The 24,701-nt window shown below is 34.6% G+C and overlaps 3 protein-coding genes across 3 annotated transcripts; 2 read left to right on the forward strand and 1 right to left on the reverse strand.

The window, feature by feature from the left end:
* The first annotated feature begins 7,173 nt into the window (after window positions 1-7,173).
* On the forward strand, window positions 7,174-8,266 carry LOC116032922 (actin-depolymerizing factor 5-like). Its single transcript, XM_031275660.1, has 3 exons — window positions 7,174-7,294; window positions 7,413-7,690; window positions 7,799-8,266. Exons 1-3 carry the CDS (start codon window positions 7,271-7,273, stop codon window positions 7,950-7,952), a joined length of 456 nt encoding a protein of 151 aa, XP_031131520.1. The 5' UTR covers window positions 7,174-7,270; the 3' UTR covers window positions 7,953-8,266.
* An 8,427-nt stretch (window positions 8,267-16,693) lies between these two features.
* LOC116032358 (subtilisin-like protease SBT1.6) lies at window positions 16,694-19,443 on the forward strand. The gene has a single exon (XM_031274865.1). It carries the CDS (start codon window positions 16,741-16,743, stop codon window positions 19,039-19,041), a length of 2,301 nt encoding a protein of 766 aa, XP_031130725.1. The 5' UTR covers window positions 16,694-16,740; the 3' UTR covers window positions 19,042-19,443.
* A 1,312-nt stretch (window positions 19,444-20,755) lies between these two features.
* Window positions 20,756-24,666, reverse strand: LOC116032398 (L-ascorbate peroxidase 3). Its single transcript, XM_031274925.1, has 9 exons — window positions 24,481-24,666; window positions 24,246-24,370; window positions 23,419-23,468; window positions 23,075-23,140; window positions 22,929-22,977; window positions 22,078-22,160; window positions 21,889-21,968; window positions 21,679-21,781; window positions 20,756-21,258 (listed from the first exon to the last, which is right to left on the reverse strand). The coding sequence occupies exons 1-9, from the start codon at window positions 24,591-24,593 to the stop codon at window positions 21,070-21,072; spliced, it is 858 nt and encodes a 285-aa protein (XP_031130785.1). The 5' UTR covers window positions 24,594-24,666; the 3' UTR covers window positions 20,756-21,069.
* Window positions 24,667-24,701: the final 35 nt, after the last annotated feature.

Here is a 24,701-nt window from a genome sequence, read left to right on the forward strand (position 1 = left end):
GCATTTGTATTCCCAGAAACATTGTTCCTGGAATGAGCTATTACCCTTGTAAGGGTAATAGCTATTACCAGGGTCCCCCTGGTATTAACCTATTCCTGAGAGCTCAGGAATAGATATTTTATTATTATTTCTTTTTTACCCTTATTTAAACTTAAAATTTTTTACGCGTCATTTTTTTTACAGATTGAATTCATCGCATCACCTCTCTGGCTCTCCCGTATCACCTAAACCTAAAACTCATCGCATCACCCCTCTCATCGCACAGATCTCCTACCGCCATTGCAAATTGAGAATCTTCTTCAAGGTATTCTTCTCACCTTTTATTTGTTTTATAAATTATTTTATATATGCACATATATTTAATATATATATAATAATATATATATATAATCACTGTTGCGGCCGTGGCACACCGCCACAGCCGCAGCAGTATATTAGAATTAATATACTGCTGCTGCTGTGTGGCGGTGGCTGTGGCACACCGTCACAGCCGCAGCAGTATATTATATATAAATTGATTATATATATTTCAATATTAGGGTTTGTGATTTATATATGCGTTGTTTTGATTTTTTTTATTGTAATTTGTATGTGTTTTTGATATATTATTTGTGAATCATTGTTATAGTTTTGAGTATATTATGGTTTACATTTAATTTGCAGTTATGGCTCGTTTGCGTTTAATAACCCGTACTGAAAGAAAGAAAAGATGTGTAGTTGTGTTGCGTGTATGGTTGGATATATGTGCTTCAGTGACTTCATTATTTATAATGATGATGTATATGTTGACAATTTTGTGTTCTAATAAAAAACGAATGAAATCTTATATTATTAATGCTTTAGGGTCTCGAGAATATATGTTACGAACAGTCTATTCTTGTGATGACAAATGCATATCTCAACTTAGGATGAATCGACATGCTTTTGTAAAGTTATGTACAATGTTACAAACTATAGGAGGGTTAAGGCCAACAAGAAATATGCTTGTTGATGAGCAAGTAGCAATATTTTTACATATTATTGCTCATCATATAAAAAATAGGATCATTCAAAATAATTTTCAAAGGTCAGGTGAAACTATTAGTTGATACTTTAATGTAGTATTAAATGCTGTATTGAAACTCCGGAATCATTTATTCAAAGATCCTGAACCAGTTCCAGCTACATCAACAGATCATAGATGGAAATGGTTTAAAGTACTTAAACATATCCCCTACACTTGATTTATAACGAATAACTACAATGTGAATATATATTTAATAATATTTGATATAATTTCTAGAATTATCTAGGCGCTTTAGATGGAACATTCATTACAATAAAAGTGCCATCAGAAGATAAACCTAGATATCGATCTCGAAAGGGTGAAATTGCAACAAATGTATTAGGTGTATGTACACCTAATATGCAATTTGTCTATGTTCTTCCGGGATGGGAAGGATCTGTAGCAGACAGTAGAGTTCTTCGGGATGCATTATCTAGAAGGCATCCACTTAAGGTCCCTAATGGTAAGTATTATAATATTCAATTTCAAATATGATGTAATATAATATGCATTCTCATTATATTATAAAATTATGTTTATAGGTTGTTACTATTTAGTTGACGGAGGATATGCTAATAGTGAGGGATTTTTGGCACCATTTAGAGGTCAAAGGTACCACTTAAATGAATGGCGTCAAGGTCATCAACCGACAACTCCTCAAGAGTTTTTTAATATGAAACATGCAGCTGCTCGCAATGTCATAGAACGGACTTTTGGTTTATTAAAAATGAGATGGGCTATACTAAGAAGCCCATCATTTTATCCTGTTAGAATACATAACAGAATTATAGTTTATGAACATTGCTACTATCATTGAATTGTTTTCAGTATTTTGTTTTAAAAAACATATGTTATTCTTCTTCTGAATATTAATAAATGTTCTTATAATATATTGATTACCAGTTGATAGAGAATTATTTGAATTTTAATTCATACATAAATTCCGTCATGTATAATGAACAGTCTTCAAAGAATATTAGATTCAATAATAATAATAATAATAATAATAATCATAATAATAATAATAATAATAAGAATTATTTTGTACAAGGGCATATATGTCTTTTAAATATATATTCCATTTCTATTCCTTTCGCGAACCAAACACTGGAATACAATTCCCAAGTCTATTCCTTCCGCGAACCAAACGCTGGAATACAATTCATATTCTATTCCTTACCTATTCTATTCCTTATGGAATAGTATTCCTATTCCCTTACAATTCATTCCGTGAACCAAACGTGCTGTAAATCGAAACAGAAATTTTCTCTCCCTCAGACGCACGCAGAGATGGCGAGATGCCAAAAGAAAAAGGGAGAATCAGATCGAAGCGAAGAACAATGGGCAAGAAAAACAGCAAGAATTAGATGGCAGCATGGATGAAGATGACTCTGGTTATTCTTTTTCATTGTTGGTATTTTCTTTTTACTTTTAATTTGTGAAGTAAAAAATATAGTTTGTATGTATGGTCTGAGTTTTGAGGATGAAGATGACTTTGTATGGGTTGATAGTCTTTTTCATTATTATTATTATTATTATTATTTTACTTTTAATTTCTGAGTTTTGTTTTATGTTCATGTCTGCCAGTGAGAGGGGAAGGAGAAGGGGAGAAGATGAGGGAAGGACAAAATTATCATTTACATCTTGAGTGTGATCAGCTATGTTTAAAACGCTAGCCTTAGTAGCTTTTTGGTTTCCAGCTGATTGCATCAATAAGCCAAGTCAATAAGCTGATTTGCCAAACACTAATTTTAGCTGTTTGACCGAGTCAAACAGCTAAAATTGGTCAAATCAGCTAAAAAATAGCTGATAAGCCAATATCCAATATTTTTCAATTGAAGAGCATATTCAACCACCTCACCCACCAAAAATTAGATTCCAATGTCATTAAGATTAAACTGTGTTGCCAATAGTATTTGTATTAATTTTTTTTTATATGTATTCATTTCAGACCTATGCACACTCTCTTAATCATAATATCGATTATATACTTGCTAACACCCTTTCAATTGAACTTGTTGTACATAACCTTTTAAATTTGATTTACCGCTCATGCATTTTGTAGATTACGGAATATTACACAAGAATATAGTTTATCCTGTGCATATAGTGATTATAAATTTCCCTCGTCAATATTGAAATTTATACTTTATAGAAAACATGTTGGTCTAGTGCCAGACATTTAAGTATTATTTTTTATTTTATTTTTTTGAAATTTATGTACAGCCAGCATATAACTCATTTAATAATAATATTTGATATATGGTATGGCCATTTATTTTCATTAATGATATAGGTGCTATTTAGTAAATCTCATCAAGAAATGAAAGCACATTCCATTATGGTTACGTTTTTTTAGTGGGGCAACGACGTAACATCAAAGAAACTAAGAAAGTAGACATCCAACTTGCAAAAGAATTATTGTGCGATACACTGATATGGTAATCTTTCAACATGTTATTTAACTCTTATTACTATTATATTATTGAATGGTTCAATTTAAAAGAACTTTTAAAAAGAAAAAAAAATTAAGACGACACTTTTCACGCCCCATATGTCACATCGTAGCATTTTGTTTTGTTTTGGCAACAGATGTGTCACGCAGCACCACATACACATGTTTTAAAAAAAAGTGTTTTAAAAAAAATTAATATTTATATTTTAAAAAATAACTTAAATAATACTCCAATATATAATCTGTATATATTATTATTATTGAAGAAAATAAGAAAATATATGATAGATAGTTGCATGTGCATGACAACAATAATTGAAAAAGATACTGAAAGTTATAACATTAAATAAGTTTTTAACCAAAATTCTTGTGTGACTGATAATTGTTCATATTTGTACCCCATATTTTATCCTTATTTTGCTTATGAAGTGTCACAATGGTGTTCAAAATGATCCTTATTTTGCTCATTTGATCAATTAGGCACACTTCTTTAATATCTTTGAGTATAAATGAAGGATTTTGGATGCATTTGGAGTCAAGGGAGCCAAGGAGAAGTTATGGAGAAGGTATGGAGATGAATGCAACGCTTTCAATTGAGTCTAAAAGTGATATTTTCAATGGTTTTGATCATATGGACAAACGAAGGTAAAAGTGGAACAAGTGTCAAAAAACTGAAATTCTCGTATAGATTGGTCACTGTTCGGTATTTGGACGATGTATCGGCCTAGAAATGTCCAAATGAAGTGATTCTTGTGTCATTGGAAAGAATACTTAAAGGGCAACAACACTTATGAAGACATTAAAGACTAAAAAAAAAGAACCTTTGTACCAAAAAAAGAGACTAAAAAAAGAAGCCAAAGAGGTCAAAATCGTCTTTGAAGTTGAAGTTCCAAACTTACAGATTTCGTCCAAAACTACCACTGTTTGGTATCTTAACCATATCTCAATCTAGAAATGTTTAAATGTGGTGATTCTTACTCCATTGAAAAGAAAAGTCGAAGGATTACAACTTTCATAGAACATAAATCTAAAATATGAAGTTTTAAAACGACACTTTTCACGCCCCATATGTCACATCGTATCATTTTGTTTTGTTTTGGCAAAAGATGTGTCACGCAGCACCACATACACATGTTTTAAACAAAGTGTTTAAAAAAAAAAATGGAAGAGAGACAAGCTGCATTGAGCGAAAAGCTGTGTAATGAATGATTGAATTGTCCAAAAAAAAATTATATATCGTTTTGGATTTGATTATAGAAATAGTTACTCAGTATCATTTAGAAGGGCCGGCCCGTATAAAAGTGTTGAAGAGTAGCAGCCCATCCAGGTCCAAGTAACACCAAATCATAGAGCGCAGCGCAGCCCAGACATACAACTCTGGCAAGTTATTGCATGGACCATGGTCCACACAGCTGTGTTGACCAAAAATAAAAAGTACATTATTTTTGTACTGTAGGTACATTATTTGATAGTATATATCAAATAATGTACCTTGAGTACAAAAATAATGTAACTTTAATACAAAAATAATGTATTTTTTATTTTTGGTCCCTGTGTGGACCATGGTCCATGCAATAATGATTGCTCGTACAATTCTCTTTGTCCACTGACTGCTCAGTCAGTGAAGGTGGCGTTGTAGGAGTGCGAACTGCGAAAGCTCGTTCTCTTTGGCTGGCTGGCTGATGCTCAATTTCTTAGATGTTAGAATTGAGAGCAGAGGCAAGTTTTAATTTGATGTTAATAATAGCCCCGCCCCGCCCCGCCCATTATATAATTATATATTTTCCGATCCCCTGGCTACTGATGATGATATGGATGCTTAGGGTTTTGGCTGCAGATTGTTGTTATTGGGTAGATGGAGAAATTATTAGCAGGCCAGGGCAAGGAAGGGCGGGTGTATGTGATTCCTACAACTTAATTGTGTGAATAATGATCCTGCAATTAAGCAAGCTAAGGCTGATTTGTTTAATGGTTAGTTTGAGCCATATATATTTGTATATTGATGGAGATTATTGTGATGGATGGATCATGTGTATTATATTGTTGCTTGCTTAATTGCTTTAACATACAATTAACACCAAAACACTGATGGAAGAATTGAATTGAAGATCCACCTAGCTAGCTAAGCTAGCTGCACATACAATCATACGCTAGCTAAAGTTGATGTATGTGATCCAAGTTATGCATCCTTCCAAATGCACATGTGAGAGCTGCTGAATAAGGTGTGGGCCTGCAGATTGATCATAGGATCTTGTGATCATCGCAACACTACATGCATGCATAGGCCACATGTTGGTTACAATACATGTTTCCTCTTCCTCCATCACTTCCATCTTCTCATTCTTAGATTTTAGTGCTTGTAAACGTAGTCCTTCGCCATTTTCCCCGCCCCCATACTCTTCTTGCTACTTTAATCAAACCATATTCTGCATGAAATATAATGAAACTACTGAATGTATATATTGTTAAATGCATGAGACTATAATTTAATTAGAATGATACTTAATGAAACTATAGTAGTGTATACAAAATGAAACTGATCGAAATAACACGTCTCACATATTGAGTGTATATTGTCAAATAAATTAATTGTAGTTGAATAATAATGATACTTTAGTAGTGATGCAATGAAACTATCCTATATTGTGTATAGAATGCAGTTGAATATCATATTTCACATATTGAATGTATATATATTATTGTCAAATCAACTGTAATTGCGCTATAATGAAATTATAATATGGATAAAATGAAATTGAATAATGAGAGAGGTTGCTACATGAACCATAACAAAATTAGTAATAAAAAAAGTTTAAACGACGTCGTTTTTCTATCCGGTTCACGTTGCTACGTGAATCACGATCTACACTAAAATTTGTCAAATAAATAATGCACCCAACTCCTACATTCCTACACAATCCTATGGGAATTGAAACCTCAACCATGCATATTGCGGCCAGGACCTGCGTTCGTTACTTCTTCAATTTGTGCACTAAAATTTGACAACAGTACGTACAGTGGATCTTAGGATGCCTGCAAATTCTAAGAATGTCTGCAAAATGGAAATCTACATACTAGTATGTATGTTCATTTTTTAAAAAATTACATTATAATCGAAAATGACATGCATTATTGTTGCGGGCGTCAATTTGTACCCTTCATAGATTGAATTGGGTCATGTAGAATGTTCTGGTACAACTAAAAATGTATTTTTAGATTGTATATGGTACAAATTAGCACCAAAACGGATAATTTTTATTTTTACAAAATTTATGTAAAATCTTATCTTGTATACATAAAAAATCCAACGAATGAATGAACTTTATCCGGTTCAAATTTAGTAATTGTATTGAGAAAGGGCCCACTTCATAATTACATAACCATATGAATAATATGATGAAAAATAAAGTAAATATAGATGGAGTTAAAAATATAATTAAAAAAGTGCGATGAAACTGTGAGCTGTCAACCAAACCTTGGAATTCTACGTACAAAAATAGTATACTGTTTGGGGTACCCCTGGTCTGAAAAACAGTTTGGTAATGTGAATGGAGGGGTAATTTTGTCTATAAGCATAGATTGGATAATTTGGTAATATATGGCAGAATGTAATGGCAAATTAATAAAGCACATCCTATATAACAGCGTGAATTAAGTTGGACAGGACAGGACAGGACAGTCTCATTTCACACACAAGTAACGATAACATACAGCAACGCCAAAGCATAGTCGCTGCAATTTCCATTCCTTGACAACAAGTAACGTACTTGATGGCTATGGCTAATTTGAAGATGGTAGGCTCGATAGATCTATCTATCTCGTTTAATTTAGTATAATTTCATTGATTGTATGTGAATATATAATATAATGGATGAATTGAATAATATATATGCATGGTGCGTGGGTGGTTAGGCGGCGGAAAAGGCGAGGGCGGGGATGTGGGTGACGGATGAATGCAAGAATTCGTTCATGGAGATGAAGTGGAAGAAGGTGCACAGGTACATAGTTTTCAAGTTTGAGGAGGAGTCAGGGATGCTGAGGTTGAAGGTGGAGAAGGTGGGCGGAGCCGGTGAAAGCTATGAGGATCTGGCGGCGTCTCTCCCCAAAGACGACTGCCGATACGCCGTCTTTGATTTCGACTTCGTCACCCTCGATAATTGCCGGAAAAGCAAGATCTTCTTCATTGCATGGTTTGTTTGTTTCATTAATTTCATTTCTTGCAGCAGGCATTTGGATTTTGGATGGTAAAATAATTAATTAATATAATATAATGCATGGTACGTACGTACGTGGTGCAGGGCGCCAGCGGAATCAAGAGTCCGGGCAAAAATGGTTTATGCAACCTCCAAAGATGGACTGAGGAGAGCTCTGGAAGGGATTCACTATGAAGTTCAAGCAACAGACCCAACGGAGATGGGAATGGATGTCATCAACCAAAGATTAATCAAATAATCATCCATCCAATTACTTCCATCTATTTATCATAACTCCCATGCATCCGTCTTTAACACCCTACCATTAAATATATATATATATATATACTTTGACATAATAATGCAATATCTGTCGTTATATACATAAATATAATCAACAAAATAGATAGCTAGATTATTACTAGTATTACTCTAGTTGAACTGTACTAGCTATATATAGTAATTAGTCCCAATAGTTTTACTATTACTATTGCTATATATGTATGTTTCATATTTTGATTAGTTAATTATCAAACTAATGAGAATTGTTCAATCAAAATATGTTATGTATGTGGGGTTTAATTTGTCATGAAAGTGTGTATATATATTGTTTTGCTATATTGGGCTATCACTACATACAGCAGAATAGCAGCATCATGTAGACCAATTGCACTTCATATAGTCAATGGTACGGTAGACGCCCACTTGGATCTATCACTCACTTAATTACCACCAATTCAAGCAAGCCATTGCTGCTGCAATGTCTCACTCTCACATGACTGACTACTACTAAATGGGTTGGGCCAATAAAATTGTATACTCTTTTCAAATATGAATTGAAGACCCAAACGCTCCACTTTAAGCTAGCTCTATGAATTATGATCCCATCCATGTGTACTGTTATATCCTGCAACATATACATATACTATATTATTAAAATAAACAAACAGTATGTAGTTGAGATTAAATATTATTAAGTAGTACAAAATTTGAGGTATATAATTATTTATTTATTGCAGTGTGAGTGTGGAGTGTTGGTTGGAATAAGAAGCGAATAATATTTAAAAGAAAGGAGGCTTAGCTTGAATGGGAATTGAAGCATCTGGCTTTTAATTTGGAGTTGAATACAAATTGAGTCGACCAAGTAACTTGTAACTCAATGGTACATTTGTGACTCTCCTAAGTAGGAGGTTACAGGTTAAATTAAAGAGGAGAAGTTAGCTTTGTTTATGGAAATTAGAATATCAAATATGGAAATGTAGATGAAGAAGCAATTACAACATGAAATTGTCCTCTAATTCTTCAATAAAATGGTTTGATTACAAAGTAAATGTGTTTTGGGAGAGTTTCTATGGAAGAAAACCTAGAGAGAAAAAGTGAAGAAATGAAATATCTCATAAAATAATCGTCATTTACTATATGTAGACTAAAAATTGGGCCAAATTGTAGCCAACTGGACGAAGAGTCACGGTTTAAGTGCTAACGTGAGTGTGCTGATTAGATTTAGAAGATCGCAAGTTCGAATTTCGGTGAGAGCATTGACTCTTTTTGATTTAATATATTTAAAAAGTATGTATAAAATATACAACATTGTAATAAAGTGACTAAAAAAACCACAAATTGATCTGATTACACGTACAAAAGAGGATGGGAGCATCCAGTTAAGCTTAACTTTGCTAGGTGTAAGTGAAGAGAAGAGCTGAGGTAAAGGTGGGACCGACGGGTTGAGCATATGTCCACCACCCTCACTACACATAATCATAATCATGCACCTGGCAGGCCAGTTAGGTTGATTTTTGTTAACCCTTTTTAATTTACCATCTCATCACACATCACATCATCCGTCATTAAGCTAAGGTTAACAAAATAATTTTAAGTGTGCTCCCATTTTCTATTATAAGGAGTAGTCATGATTTTTATACATTTCTTTTGTTTTCTTCTAATAATATTTGAATACTTAGTGGAAGTAAAAGTTTGGAGTAAACTTTTGGAGTCGAATTAATATTTTTCAAGGTTAACATACAACTCCATTTCTTTTGCCCCGGTCCCCATTGATCAATTAGTGGAGATGAGATGATGTTAACAAATTAAAAAAAAAAACTAAATATATAGTTTTTGATAAGTAAACGAACATACATAAATTAAATTGTACCTCCATGCCATCTGCTGGATCTCATCTGATCTTAACCATTACTAGCTGTTCCTTGCATGGCTTCTTATTAATACACTTTCTCTTTAAACTCCCTTTTACTTTCCTCTGTCTGGCCTGTTTTTGTTTTGGTTTTTTGACCGCATATATAAAGCAAGGGTAGGGATGCCTGCTGTTTCCAACAAATTAAATCTATCAGATCATATATACATGTATGTATATATGTATGTATTATGGCCCAGGATCGGAATTTCCTTCTCTAAAATTGTCGGTCGGTAGTTTAAACATATACAAGATGCATGTAGTCTATAATTAAAAGGTTTTTATGTTTTTTTTCTTCTAATAATGTAATATAATATATTAATATATTTGTGGAAATGAAATAGACTTGGCATGATTTAGTTGTGTGGTACGGGGCGGGGAGCATCATATTGCAGTTAGGAATTGAAGTTGCATTGCATGGACGAGAGGCCAGTGCCAATTCAACGTCCTCGTCATAACTCGCAACAATCTCATTTTCGGATTGGTTGGTTGGTACATACAATATTAGCTGCAACACACACACACATGACTCATTGCTACTATACATTCCATCGCATATGCATGCTTATCTTCTCACTGTTTTTTTTCTTATTTAATTTATCAGTGGTTTTTAATTAATTATATTTTATATTTAAACATGCACTGACCCACACCATGTGTGTTAGCATAAATTGTATAATGCCAAATGCAATTCGCTTTCAGCCACATATTTGTACTTACAGATTCCAATCTATACTATATATAAAAATAATATCCTCCTCCTAAATTTTTCCGCTCAAACTTTTGGCAATATTAATTACATAATTTATTAGTAAAATAATTAATAAAGTCTAATTGGTAAGAAAATGTTATATAAAAAATTAAATAATATCTATTAATTATAATTGGTAAGAATATGTTAATACATGAAATGTTGAAATAGCTATGGGAATATAATATTTATGGAATTGGTAAGAAACGTTGAAATAGCTATGGGAATACAATTCAAACAATTAATATAAATATGGAAAAATGGAAAAGTATGGAAGGAAATGTTAGCCCTTGAACCCGTAGACTCTAAAAAAATGGAAAAATGGATATGAATCAGTAAAGGAATATAAGGAAATGAATCTTTAAAGAAATGTTAGTCTACACGTAAATCTTTAAGGAAGATTTTGCATTAAAAAATAGAATAGAATCAATTACTGATAATTTAGCCTTATTTTAATATTAATCATTAAGGAAGATTTTCCATCCATAATTGGCCATATTCTGCAATTGCAAATAAACCGCTCCATAAATCAATTCATAATTGGCCATATTCTGCAATTGCAATTGTACATCGAACTTTCTCTATAATCTGCCACAAAATCATCATTATTTCTTCAAATAATAATGCTCCATAACCAGCCACCTAATCTGCACTATAAATACTCTTATAATCCTGAACAATGCTACCATCCATTATTTTCTTTTATTCTCTGCTATTTCTCCTTATTGTTCACTAATGGAGTCTGTTTTCGTCTCTCCCTCCAACTTATCCCAAGATGAGAAAAAACTCTATAAGACTCCACTTGATGCATTCTTATTTGGCCATGGAATATCAACATGCTTATTCCAAGACTTCTAGGTAAATTTCTCCTAATTGTTATTCTAATAATTTAATTATATTTAAAATCTAGGTACCTATACCTCTTTTCAAATAATTTTCTGCAGTAAACAAGTATTCCAATTTTTCTATTTCTCCCGTTATTCATTTCTCTAGAAAGATTACTCATTTCTCTCCAAGCATAAAATAGCCAGGACATTAGCACCTGTGCTTTGACAAAAAGGAAAATTCACATAAAAGAAATGCAATTACTGACCAACAAGATGACAAAGAAAAGGAAAATGAACGTACAACCAATTAACATATGATAAATATTTGCTATAGCATGGAAAGCATACCCTGAGTATGATAACTATTGGCATACACTTCTGTCACTTCATCCATGTCTGACCTGTTTCTTCCTCTTGAACCATTTTTGTCAGCATACACCTTTTCAGCTGAAGGCATGGGGGAACACCTACTGTGATGCTTTGAAGATGGTTCTAAAGCAGTATGCGTATCTCTTGAAATGTCAACATCACTGTCCTACAGTAGTGTGAGGTAAAGGACATGAACCCAAATAATTGCAGAATCAAGGTGATTAACATGAAACACGAACCAAAGTTAAAACAAAAAACACAATGCATTTAATGTGTCAAAGTGGATGTTATACATATATGATGCCTTTCTTTCATGTATTTAATACTCAATTAGTTCTTCATTCCTTCCCTGTCATCCTCCTAATGAATTTAATGTGTCAAAGTGGATGTTATTACATTCTGCTAGATTATTCACTTTTCAAATCTACAATGATGTTTTTCCAATTGCTATATTATTTCTATTTGTAAATTGCTTTTCTGTACGTAAATGAGGAATATATGAAAACTTTGGAGATTCCGAGTAAAAACCTGAAGTTTGTTGCAGGAGTTTGTTGGATTTGTTAGCAGTAAAGCAATGGAAAATGAAAAATAGAAACTGTTGTATTGATGAGTAGTGAAGATTACAGAGTGAAGAGATAGTTGTACAGAACTAAACAATGGAGAATATATACAAGGAAGATGAAGCGGATGGTTACAACTAAAGGCAATATAAAAGACGCATGTACCCCTCTACTCTTCTCTGGTAGCTTCGGTTGTATTGTATCCTCCAACAGTTCCAATTGTTAAATCATCAAAAGCCCTAAAAGATGTTCAATCTGAACTTGAGAAATTAAGACAGAAGTCAGTGGTATTTTATACTACGTATTTTGCAGGCTATGAGAATGTAATTTTGTGTGATGTGGTATCATTTTCTATTTTGAAGTTTCATTATAAGGTTAAAACAGCTAAAATTTCACTACTGCCAATGAGGGGGTTAAAACGCAGGGAAAGGAAAGAAAAGAAAAAACACAGGGAAAAAGGAGCTGAAATGAAATGTGGGGAAAAAACTATGCATGTACAAATCCAGACTCAACTCAAGTGTAAGGTAAAGGGGAAAAGGAGTTGAATCATATACATAATTTTTCTANTTTTAAATGGCCCTTAATAAATTTTCAAATGTGTTATTTTGAATAAGCTTTTTGTAACATGCATTTAAAAAAAAAAACTATATGCCTATTTATTTACAAAAAAAAAAAAAAATGTTTTTCATTGTCCATCACCAGTATTCAAAAAATTTATAGGTTCTCATTTTCCATTGAAAAATTAGAATTATGGTCAAACTTAACTATTTTCCAAGTAATAAAATATGAAGCTATTATCCAATTTTTCGTCATATTAAGATTATTTTGAGAGAATGAATATGCTAAATAATGCAGAAAAAAATGCCCTTTGCTAAAGTATTTACTACATTCTTTAGTCCAAAATAACAACAATAATAATAGAACACTTTTTTTTTGTGTATCATAGACTTATCTCAAATGCCCTTTGCGATGTAAATCCATTATCATGTAATATAATGAAAAAGCCTTCAAATTCAAGATCCCATATTCTCAATTACTCAAAAAACTGTGAAATTCAAGCTAAGAAACCAGAAAAAGCTGGGATTTTATACAATATTCAAGGAAATTACAAGTAAACAGCAGCATATAAAACACAAAATATAACCTGCTGCAGATTCTTGGACTGAGAAGACACTGAGGAGAACCAAACAAAACTTCAGCATCATGAATCTGTGGTGTGCCACCATATCTCCCCCAGAAGAAGAAAGAGAACAACAGCAAAAGATCAAATCCCAAGAATCATCCCTAGACTGTCAACCGACCATTACATACAAGAATTATTATGGTAATTAAGTTAAATATTGATGGTTCAATTTATTTTTATATTCTGTAATAATTAAAGTTAAAGTATTTCTCATTTTCCATATTTATTTTTGTAATAATATAATTACTTAAGTTATACGGAGTATTAAATATCGATCTTTTTAAGATAATTGTAAACAAACAAGTCATATATTATTCAATTAATTGAGTGATATTTTTGCACTAATCTTATAATCAAATAAATGTACATGTTCAATATTAGATTTTTTAAAATATTTTATCTTTAATTTTATTATCTAAATAAATAATAAAAAAATTTATCCGTGAATCACACGGGTAATTGGACAATTATTTGCTCTAATTCAAGCAAAGAAAACATCAAAAAACATAATCAATCCAACAAATTTCATCAATTGCGCTATATAATATTCGATGTTATAATTTATATAATTGTATATCGATCCAAATATTCTTAAAATATTATAACAAATTCATTCCGTGCAACGCACGTGCGAAAATACTAGTACAGTTAAAACCATACATTTTAACCTTAATTATCTAGTAATTATATATGTAAACATATTCCTACGTGGTTTTACAACTAAAGTAGTGATCAATATAACATGTTGAAAAACCCAGTGGGGTAGTTCAAGTGGCAAGTGACTGAAGTAAGCTCTCTTTGTGGGGAGGAATTTCGGGATGAAAAACCAGAAATATAATTAAGGTGGGATCACCTATATCCAACCCATTACATATATTAATTTACAGCTTTACAAACATATATGTTTCTTTATTATTATTTGATTTGATGGCTACGTATTTAATTTGTTTCACTACACTACAGTTGCTATTTTTGACAAGTATTTAGAAAAACCATTGAATTGAAAAATGGAGTGAGATATTCACAGCCACGTTGGCACCTTATTAGTTTGATATGCCGCAAAATGTGGGCTGACTCATCAGTAATCAACGACTAGTACTTACTTTAATTTATAGCGACAAAATCATATCTGCTTTAATTTAATTAATCCATCTGCTAAAATTAAAATTAAAATTAAAATTAATAAGACGACAATAATGCTCCTATAACACTGCACCCTTGTCGGTAATGCCTCTCACTCACACTACTCTCCTTAGCTTTGTCTACTCCGATCCNTTTTAAATGGCCCTTAATAAATTTTCAAATGTGTTATTTTGAATAAGCTTTTTGTAACATGCATTTAAAAAAAAAAACTATATGCCTATTTATTTACAAAAAAAAAAAAAAATGTTTTTCATTGTCCATCACCAGTATTCAAAAAATTTATAGGTTCTCATTTTCCATTGAAAAATTAGAATTATGGTCAAACTTAACTATTTTCCAAGTAATAAAATATGAAGCTATTATCCAATTTTTCGTCATATTAAGATTATTTTGAGAGAATGAATATGCTAAATAATGCAGAAAAAAATGCCCTTTGCTAAAGTATTTACTACATTCTTTAGTCCAAAATAACAACAATAATAATAGAACACTTTTTTTTTGTGTATCATAGACTTATCTCAAATGCCCTTTGCGATGTAAATCCATTATCATGTAATATAATGAAAAAGCCTTCAAATTCAAGATCCCATATTCTCAATTACTCAAAAAACTGTGAAATTCAAGCTAAGAAACCAGAAAAAGCTGGGATTTTATACAATATTCAAGGAAATTACAAGTAAACAGCAGCATATAAAACACAAAATATAACCTGCTGCAGATTCTTGGACTGAGAAGACACTGAGGAGAACCAAACAAAACTTCAGCATCATGAATCTGTGGTGTGCCACCATATCTCCCCCAGAAGAAGAAAGAGAACAACAGCAAAAGATCAAATCCCAAGAATCATCCCTAGACTGTCAACCGACCATTACATACAAGAATTATTATGGTAATTAAGTTAAATATTGATGGTTCAATTTATTTTTATATTCTGTAATAATTAAAGTTAAAGTATTTCTCATTTTCCATATTTATTTTTGTAATAATATAATTACTTAAGTTATACGGAGTATTAAATATCGATCTTTTTAAGATAATTGTAAACAAACAAGTCATATATTATTCAATTAATTGAGTGATATTTTTGCACTAATCTTATAATCAAATAAATGTACATGTTCAATATTAGATTTTTTAAAATATTTTATCTTTAATTTTATTATCTAAATAAATAATAAAAAAATTTATCCGTGAATCACACGGGTAATTGGACAATTATTTGCTCTAATTCAAGCAAAGAAAACATCAAAAAACATAATCAATCCAACAAATTTCATCAATTGCGCTATATAATATTCGATGTTATAATTTATATAATTGTATATCGATCCAAATATTCTTAAAATATTATAACAAATTCATTCCGTGCAACGCACGTGCGAAAATACTAGTACAGTTAAAACCATACATTTTAACCTTAATTATCTAGTAATTATATATGTAAACATATTCCTACGTGGTTTTACAACTAAAGTAGTGATCAATATAACATGTTGAAAAACCCAGTGGGGTAGTTCAAGTGGCAAGTGACTGAAGTAAGCTCTCTTTGTGGGGAGGAATTTCGGGATGAAAAACCAGAAATATAATTAAGGTGGGATCACCTATATCCAACCCATTACATATATTAATTTACAGCTTTACAAACATATATGTTTCTTTATTATTATTTGATTTGATGGCTACGTATTTAATTTGTTTCACTACACTACAGTTGCTATTTTTGACAAGTATTTAGAAAAACCATTGAATTGAAAAATGGAGTGAGATATTCACAGCCACGTTGGCACCTTATTAGTTTGATATGCCGCAAAATGTGGGCTGACTCATCAGTAATCAACGACTAGTACTTACTTTAATTTATAGCGACAAAATCATATCTGCTTTAATTTAATTAATCCATCTGCTAAAATTAAAATTAAAATTAAAATTAATAAGACGACAATAATGCTCCTATAACACTGCACCCTTGTCGGTAATGCCTCTCACTCACACTACTCTCCTTAGCTTTGTCTACTCCGATCCTATGGCTCACTCTTTCCTCCTCTCCCTCCTCTTCTTGCTTCTCACTGTTCCGGCGGCTTTGGCCAATGGGTCGCCCAAAACATACATTTTCCGGGTCGACAGCCGTACAAAGCCAGCTATTTTCCCTACCCATTACCACTGGTACACCTCCGAGTTTACTCAACCATCCAACATCCTTCACGTTTATGACACCGTTTTTCATGGATTCTCCGCCTCCCTTAATCCATCCCAGGCCGCTTCCGTGCTTCGCCATCCCTCCATCCTCGCCGCTTTCGAGGACCGCCGCAGGCAGCTTCATACCACTAGGTCTCCTCAATTTCTCGGCCTCAGGAACCAGCGAGGTCTCTGGTCCGACTCTGATTATGGCTCCGATGTCATTATTGGAGTGTTCGATACCGGAGTTTGGCCGGAGAGGCGGAGCTTTTCTGATCTGAATCTCGGACCCGTTCCTAGCCGTTGGAAGGGGGTTTGCGAAACGGGAGCCAAGTTCACTGCTCAAAATTGTAATAGGAAAATCGTTGGAGCTCGGTTTTTCTCCAAGGGGCATGAGGCCGGCGGATTCGGTGGAATCGGCGGCGGTATCAACGATACTATTGAGTTCCGATCCCCGAGAGATGCCGACGGTCACGGGACTCACACCGCCTCCACCGCAGCGGGAAGGTATGCTTTCCGTGCTAGTATGTCAGGTTATGCCTCTGGAATCGCTAAAGGTGTTGCGCCCAAAGCTCGATTGGCTATTTACAAAGTATGCTGGAAGAATGCGGGTTGCTTTGACTCCGACATTCTCGCCGCTTTTGATGCTGCTGTTGCGGACGGTGTAGATGTCATTTCCATCTCGATTGGAGGAGGCGACGGTGTCTCTTCGCCCTATTACCTAGATCCTATTGCCATCGGAGCTTACGGCGCCGTTTCGAGGGGCGTGTTTGTGTCCTCATCAGCTGGCAACGATGGCCCTAACGGAATGTCCGTAACTAACCTTGCTCCCTGGCTCATGACAGTCGGCGCCGGCACAATCGACCGGAATTTCCCAGCCGAAGTAGTCCTGAGTGACGGTAGGAAGTTTTCGGGAGTATCACTATACGCAGGATCGCCATTGAAGGGGAAAATGTATCCCTTGGTTTACCCGGGTAAATCGGGCGTGCTCTCTGCTTCACTGTGTATGGAAAATTCACTTGATCCCAATGAAGTTAGGGGTAAGATCGTGATCTGTGATCGCGGGAGCAATCCGCGAGTAGCCAAGGGAATGGTGGTGAAGAAAGCCGGTGGAATCGGAATGATACTTGCCAACGGTGTGTCCAACGGCGAGGGCCTTGTTGGGGATGCTCACTTGTTACCAGCTTGTTCTGTTGGATCATATGAAGGTAATGCTATTAAATCCTTCTTATCTTCAAATACAACTGCAAGTGCAACAATTAACTTCTATGGGACCGTAATTGGAGTAAAACCAGCACCGGTTGTGGCTTCATTCTCGGCCAGAGGGCCAAACGGGCTAAACCCTGAGATATTGAAGCCAGACTTGATCGCCCCGGGAGTGAACATTTTAGCTGCCTGGACTGATGCTGTTGGCCCAACCGGGTTAGATCTGGATACCAGAAAAACAGAATTCAATATTTTGTCTGGTACTTCAATGGCTTGTCCTCATGTGAGTGGTGCGGCGGCCTTGCTGAAATCCGCCCATCCTGACTGGAGCCCTGCTGCAATACGATCAGCTATGATGACAACCGCGAGTAGAGTTAATAACAAGCTGCAAGCAATGACGGATGAGGCGACTGGAAAAGCAGCCACTCCATATGATTTTGGTGCAGGGCACTTGAATCTTGATCTGGCCATGGACCCTGGACTGGTGTATGATCTAACCAATGAAGACTATGTTACCTTCTTGTGTGCAATTGAGTACGGTCCAAAGACGATTCAGGTGATCACAAGATCACCTGTGAATTGCCCAATGAAGAAGCCGGTGCCAGAGAATCTAAACTATCCGTCAATCGCTGCATTGTTTTCAAGCTCAGCTACTGGAACATCGAGCAAGTCATTCTTCAGGACAGTTACGAATGTGGGGCAGACGAATGCAGTGTACAGGGTGAAGGTTGAGGCACCCAAGGGAGTGAGCGTGAGTGTGAAGCCGACGAAGCTGGTGTTCTCGGAGACAGTGAGGAAATTGAACTACTATGTGACAATCAGCATGGATAGCAAGAACGTGGTGTTGGATGATTCGGGTGCTGTTTTTGGTTCACTTTCTTGGACGGATGGGAAGCATATAGTTCGAAGCACCATAACAGTGACCCAGCTGGAGCCATTGTAGAAGAGTGAAGAGTGCATGCAGCAGAAGGAAGTTGTTAAGGTTGAGTAGCACAGAAGAAAGAAATGAATTAATTAAAATAGAGATGAGATGAGATGAGATGAGATGAGATGGAGCAGGTAGCTAGCATGGTACCTATTATGTTTTATGTTTTATGTTTATGTAATGTAGTACGTAGATGGAGTGTGAAGTAGCAGAAGTATGCTGCTTAGCTTGCTACGCCTAGATTAGATAGATAGATAGCCTAAGGAAGGCCTAAGCCGACTCGGAGGAAGCAGCTATTTTCCCTAGTCCAGTCCTGTTTTGGTTTGATTTATTTTGTAGTGTGGAGTGCTATTATATTATATAGAAAGAAACAAGTTAGTTGGTAGTATAGTGGGGAATGAAACAGAGTTAATGTTAAAATTATATTATTAGAGCAGACATAGGGCATTAACACATTATAGGGGGCTGGCTAGCTGCCGATGGATCTCGAGTCATTATCAGAGGCACCTAACTTGGTTGAGATAAAGTGGTTATGTACCACATTTTTCAACCAATTAGTCTCAATCCTCACCAAACATGCATATATTTTTGAAAATATATAAACATCTCTCATCTAGCTTAGCTTAAGGCTGGCATTCAAACCCAAGTATTTATTGGTGGGTGCTAATTAGTAATTATTAGTCCGATACAGTTTGGAGCCTTGAACCCGGCCTCCTATCTATGTTATGGAATCTTTTATATAGAATATGTTTGAGCAGCGAGCATCCTTAGAAGGAATGAAGGAGGGCATATATATATGCTGTAATATTGTGAGATTCGATGATGGAGGGTAGGGCAGGCCGGTATAAATTCCCTTCCCTGTTAGCTAGCTAGCTTTTAAGTAGTCGATCATGAATCATGATCATGACCAGGGGTATAAATTCCCTTCAACACCTATGGAAACCAACAGACAAGATACGCTCAGTGTTTGAAGCGCCACCCATCTCTGTGTCCATCTTCCAATCTTCTTCTGTGCCTCTCAGCAATCTACATTTCAATTGGGCTCCCAATCTTCTTCTCAGCCTCTGAGCTCAATTCACTGATTTTACTTTCAATCTTTCATGTTCCATGAATTCAAAATTCAAACTTCAAACTTACATACAAAATAGTTAAATACAAATAACAAATTTACAATTTAGTAGTTAAATTATTACTGTATAATTTTACATTAATCAAAGTAATACAGTTTAAACTTTAATGCTAGAAGTCGAAAATTGATCATCAATTCATTACCAATCACCATTCACCACAAGGTCCACAAAAGAATCCAAGTATCAAATATCCAATCCTAATGTTCTAATCTTTTATTCTTCTTTCTAATAAAATTGAATAAGTTTAAAAGTTAATCAAAATGATTTACAATTGAACTCTAAAAGACAGTATTAAACATAATAAAGAGTGCTCAAAGTACTTTTTTTTTTCCATATTAAGTTAGTATTGGGAGCAAATTGCTCGATAAGTAAGCATTCATTACTGATAGTGCTTCACTATAAGTTCATGCATCACACCCTCCACCAACTACGAAGTACTTTTCACTGCTTCACTATAGGAATTAGGAGCAATTTCAGTAAACTAGTAATCACTAATCAACAAAGAGTTAGGGACGCAAGCTCTGTTGCCCTTGAAACTCCAAGCAAAAACAAAATAACTTTAATTAACAGAAGTGTGCAGCTTCAGCATATGTGCGTATGAGTTATTAATGTTGATGAATTATAATTAAGGAAATAAAGGTCAACTTCATAGGGACCTTTAGCACGTAGTAAATTGGTGCTTTACATAAAATGTATTGTTTATTATGTGTATTCAATGCATATTATAACCGCGTTTTACATACAATACACGATCCATGAACAAACAGTCCGCTAATTATTATGTATTAGTAGAAGGTTCATCTAGTTAACACCTGAAGTTGCAGGGTGTTATTTTGAATATCAGGTCTAGAAACTTAAATAGATAGATGCAGCAAACCCAAGGTCTTCCTTGCAGTAGAAATATGACATCCATCATCTATTTGCTCCTCTTTCGAACTTCATACATGTAACTCAATACCACAACTGCAGCAGCAACAGCAACCCCGACAGCACTTTGCACCAATACAGTGCTGTCCTTCACGGTCTTGGGACTGGTAGGAGTAAATCCAAGCTCAGACAGTTTCTTGTGTGACGTAGCATAATCCTTAAAGAAGGCTTCTTCATCCTGCATGCAAAACTTGCATTACAATTCAACTATGGGATGGGGGAAGCTGTTGACCAATTATTTAAAATGGAAGTTGTTAGAAATCACTCGGCACATTACCCCCCCAAAAAAACAAAACAAAACAGAAAGCAGTTTCGTTTCGTTAAGCTAGATCGCATTCAATTTCTACTTTCAGAGTGAAAGACTATAAGGTACAAGTTCGTTGGTAATCACAGCTTAGACTAAGCTAACAGTATTATCTATGAAGTGCAGCCCAGTTGCTTCAAGACAAAAATGAAAGGTTAGCAAAACCAGGAAAGGATGATTTACTTGGAGCAAAAGTGAAAACCCATTTAATGCAGTAAAATTAAATAAAATGAATGCAATAGCAGAGAGAGAAGGGTCATTTTGTTCTTTTTCTAGTGGGGAAAAAACTGTTACCTTAGCATACAGCTCAACATAACGACGAAACTCAGGATCGTCCAATAAAGCTTTGTCAGTGGGAAGCTTTAGCAGGCCTTCACTTTCATCATTAAGCAGTTCCCTGATATCAAAACATTGATAGTGAACATGAGGAAAACAGTAGAAACAAGAACAATTAATTTCCGTATATATGGTAATCTGTCTAGGTTGGTTTCCCACAAGTCTTACACAAAGTAAGAGTTGTCAAATTTCAGTGGCTCCTTTGTCCATGGACCATCAAAACCAGATCTCTCTGGATGTGCCCTTCCCTGCACATAATTGGAAACAAACAGCTTATTTATGTCCAATGAAATCATTTGGGAATTAAAGAGGAAGGCTTGGAATGCGCTAAATATATTTGAAGGGAATGCAAACTACCAGCGTGTGACCTCCTGATAGAGCTACAATATCTCTATTAGACAAACCCATGCGATAAAAGACCTCCTTCAAATGTGGCACACCTATAACAATAGCAAGAAAAGATTGATATCAAGCTAAATTTCGATACATCATACTATGCAAACAACAGTAAATCATACTCATGTCTCATGATGAGGTTGGTACATTTAGATTTGCCAAGAAGATTTAGATGGTTCAAGCAAAGTCATTGTCAACACAGTGTCACAGTGAAATTACTTTGGTACTGAAAAGAATATTACTAATATAAAACCCAAGCAGAATACTCAACAGCCATCAACCATCAATAGCCACTGTTGTCAATTTTCAAATTAGTTTATCCACAGGTGCATGCATTAGATGGACATTAAGGAGCTCAAATAGTACAATTGATACAGCTGGTGCTAACAACACGACCGCATGCATTATCCTACATTCCTACCATAGAAGCTTCAACTAAACAACCAAGGGGCTATCAGGCTATATGACTTGACAACTGTTGTATAAATTTAAATACCATTTTAATTCCTGCTACTATAATCCAAAATTTTTCTCTCTTATTTTCTTTTCACACTCCATTCTTTTTTTCTTTCTTGTATCTTCTCTTCTGCATTCTTTTCTCTGCCGTCTGTGCTTTCAACTGAGAATATGCAAGAGTGGTTAAAGTAAAGCAAATGTTGAATTGCTTTATTGAACGATAACACTTGTATGAGAAACCTTAATAGGACCATCTTTCTCCATGGTTCTTAGAAGAGAAAAAAATAATCAGAATCTACTATTCAATGCTTGCATAAAAAATAAAAATAAAAATCACATGTGGTTCTTTGGGAAACCTTGCTTAGCATCTGGAAGCCGTCCTTCCTTTGGAGAAACCTTTGAGTCCTACAACAAATAGACAAGCAAATGAGATTTAAGATATCAAATGAAAATGTAAAAGCATTACTGCAACTTATGGTTGGATTCAAACAAATTTACAAACCTTCCTGCCAGGAACAAAATCAATGGAGGGACCACCAGTGACCTCAACAGCAACATAACCTGCAAGCTAAGATGCCCAATACATTTATAAATTAGTTAGTCCAATGTTCAATAATTGTGTGGCACCTGAAACATATGCAAGCCAGTAGAATTTAAAAAGCGTAGATGTATGAATGATGATTACTTTCACTTCTCATGTCATCATACATCAATAGAACTGTAATTCAATTGAACTAAAAATATTACAGAAAATATAAAGAGTTAGCATGTGGGCACAAACTAAAACACTGGAAATAATCACTCGATGTATGAAAGAAGTTGTGCAAGTAATATAAAAACAATCACCTGGTATAAGTCTGCATATGTAATCTTTGGATGTTTAGACTTTACTGCCTCTGTCATCAGAAACACAGCCAATCAAAGGTTGACAAATGTTTACTTGAATCTTTAAAAGAGTTCAGCAAAACAGAATGGCAGAGGGAATGAAAGTGAGGAGTGCAAACTCTTCCAAAGGCATTGGGCAATTTACATATTAACCTTTGGGATTTAGGAGCAGACTCAATCAAGGCTCACATAATCATTATTTATTAGTGTGATGAACACTTACTTCACTAGCAATGAACCTTTTTTTTTATGAGTCAAAGAGCAGTGAACATTATCTTCAAATGTAATGAATAGAACAATAATATACATTAATCATTATATATATCCTCAACAAAGCATTCAAAGCAATTGATATGAAAATCTATTACAAACATGAGAAACATTTGCCTGAGGCCATGTTTGGTAATATGGGGATTATGACATTAAAATTGACTAGTGTTCTCATATTTGAATCTCTCTCACTTAGGATTACTAGAGAAACAACGAAAATGGGAAGCTTGTTGAGTAAGGTTGTCAAACATAACAGTGGAAATTGGAAAACAATCACTTCATACTCTAAACACTCTATATCAAAGAAGATAAGGAATCTATTAATTGAAAACTAGAACCTGCACCGTAGAAATATTTAAGGGCCTATCTAAACCTTTGTTATACTGCACTATTAAATAAATTACAGAGTACTATAATAGCGAGCTAGCTCATCATCATCATCACATCATAGGTACTAAAATGTACTAACCAAGATATCAAGGGTAGAAATATAGAGGTTCAAAAACCAAAAGTAATACCGCAAAAATCTAAAGCTATTTTCAAGCCATTATTGGCGCCGTGGCTATATTCCTCCTCATTTCTGATTGAACCGTTTGGTCCTCCAGTCTTTGTCTTAGCATCATAGGTTCCAGCGTCGTGCCATCTACAATCAAATTACCAAAATATCTAAATATCCTAGTTATTTTTTAGTTGATGCCATACTTTCTTCAATTTCATACAAAAAGAAAAACGAGAGAGAGAGAGGGAGAGTACGCTAAGCGAAGCATAATAGGGGCACAGTTCTTGCTGGAGATTAAAGCGCGGAGGTCGCGACGAGCTTTCTCGATCTCCTTGAGGTACTCGGCGTCGACGATGGGCTTGGCCATTGGAGGGATGGAAGGAGGGAAGGAGGGAGGGAGGGAGGGAGGGAGTTGTGAATTGTGATCGGAAAATCAGATAAGATTAGCCCAACTGATTGGCGACTGGTTGTATTT

The sequence above is a fragment of the Ipomoea triloba genome, chromosome 10, assembly GCF_003576645.1.
Source record: "Ipomoea triloba cultivar NCNSP0323 chromosome 10, ASM357664v1".
Classification (NCBI taxonomy): Eukaryota; Viridiplantae; Streptophyta; class Magnoliopsida; order Solanales; family Convolvulaceae; genus Ipomoea; species Ipomoea triloba.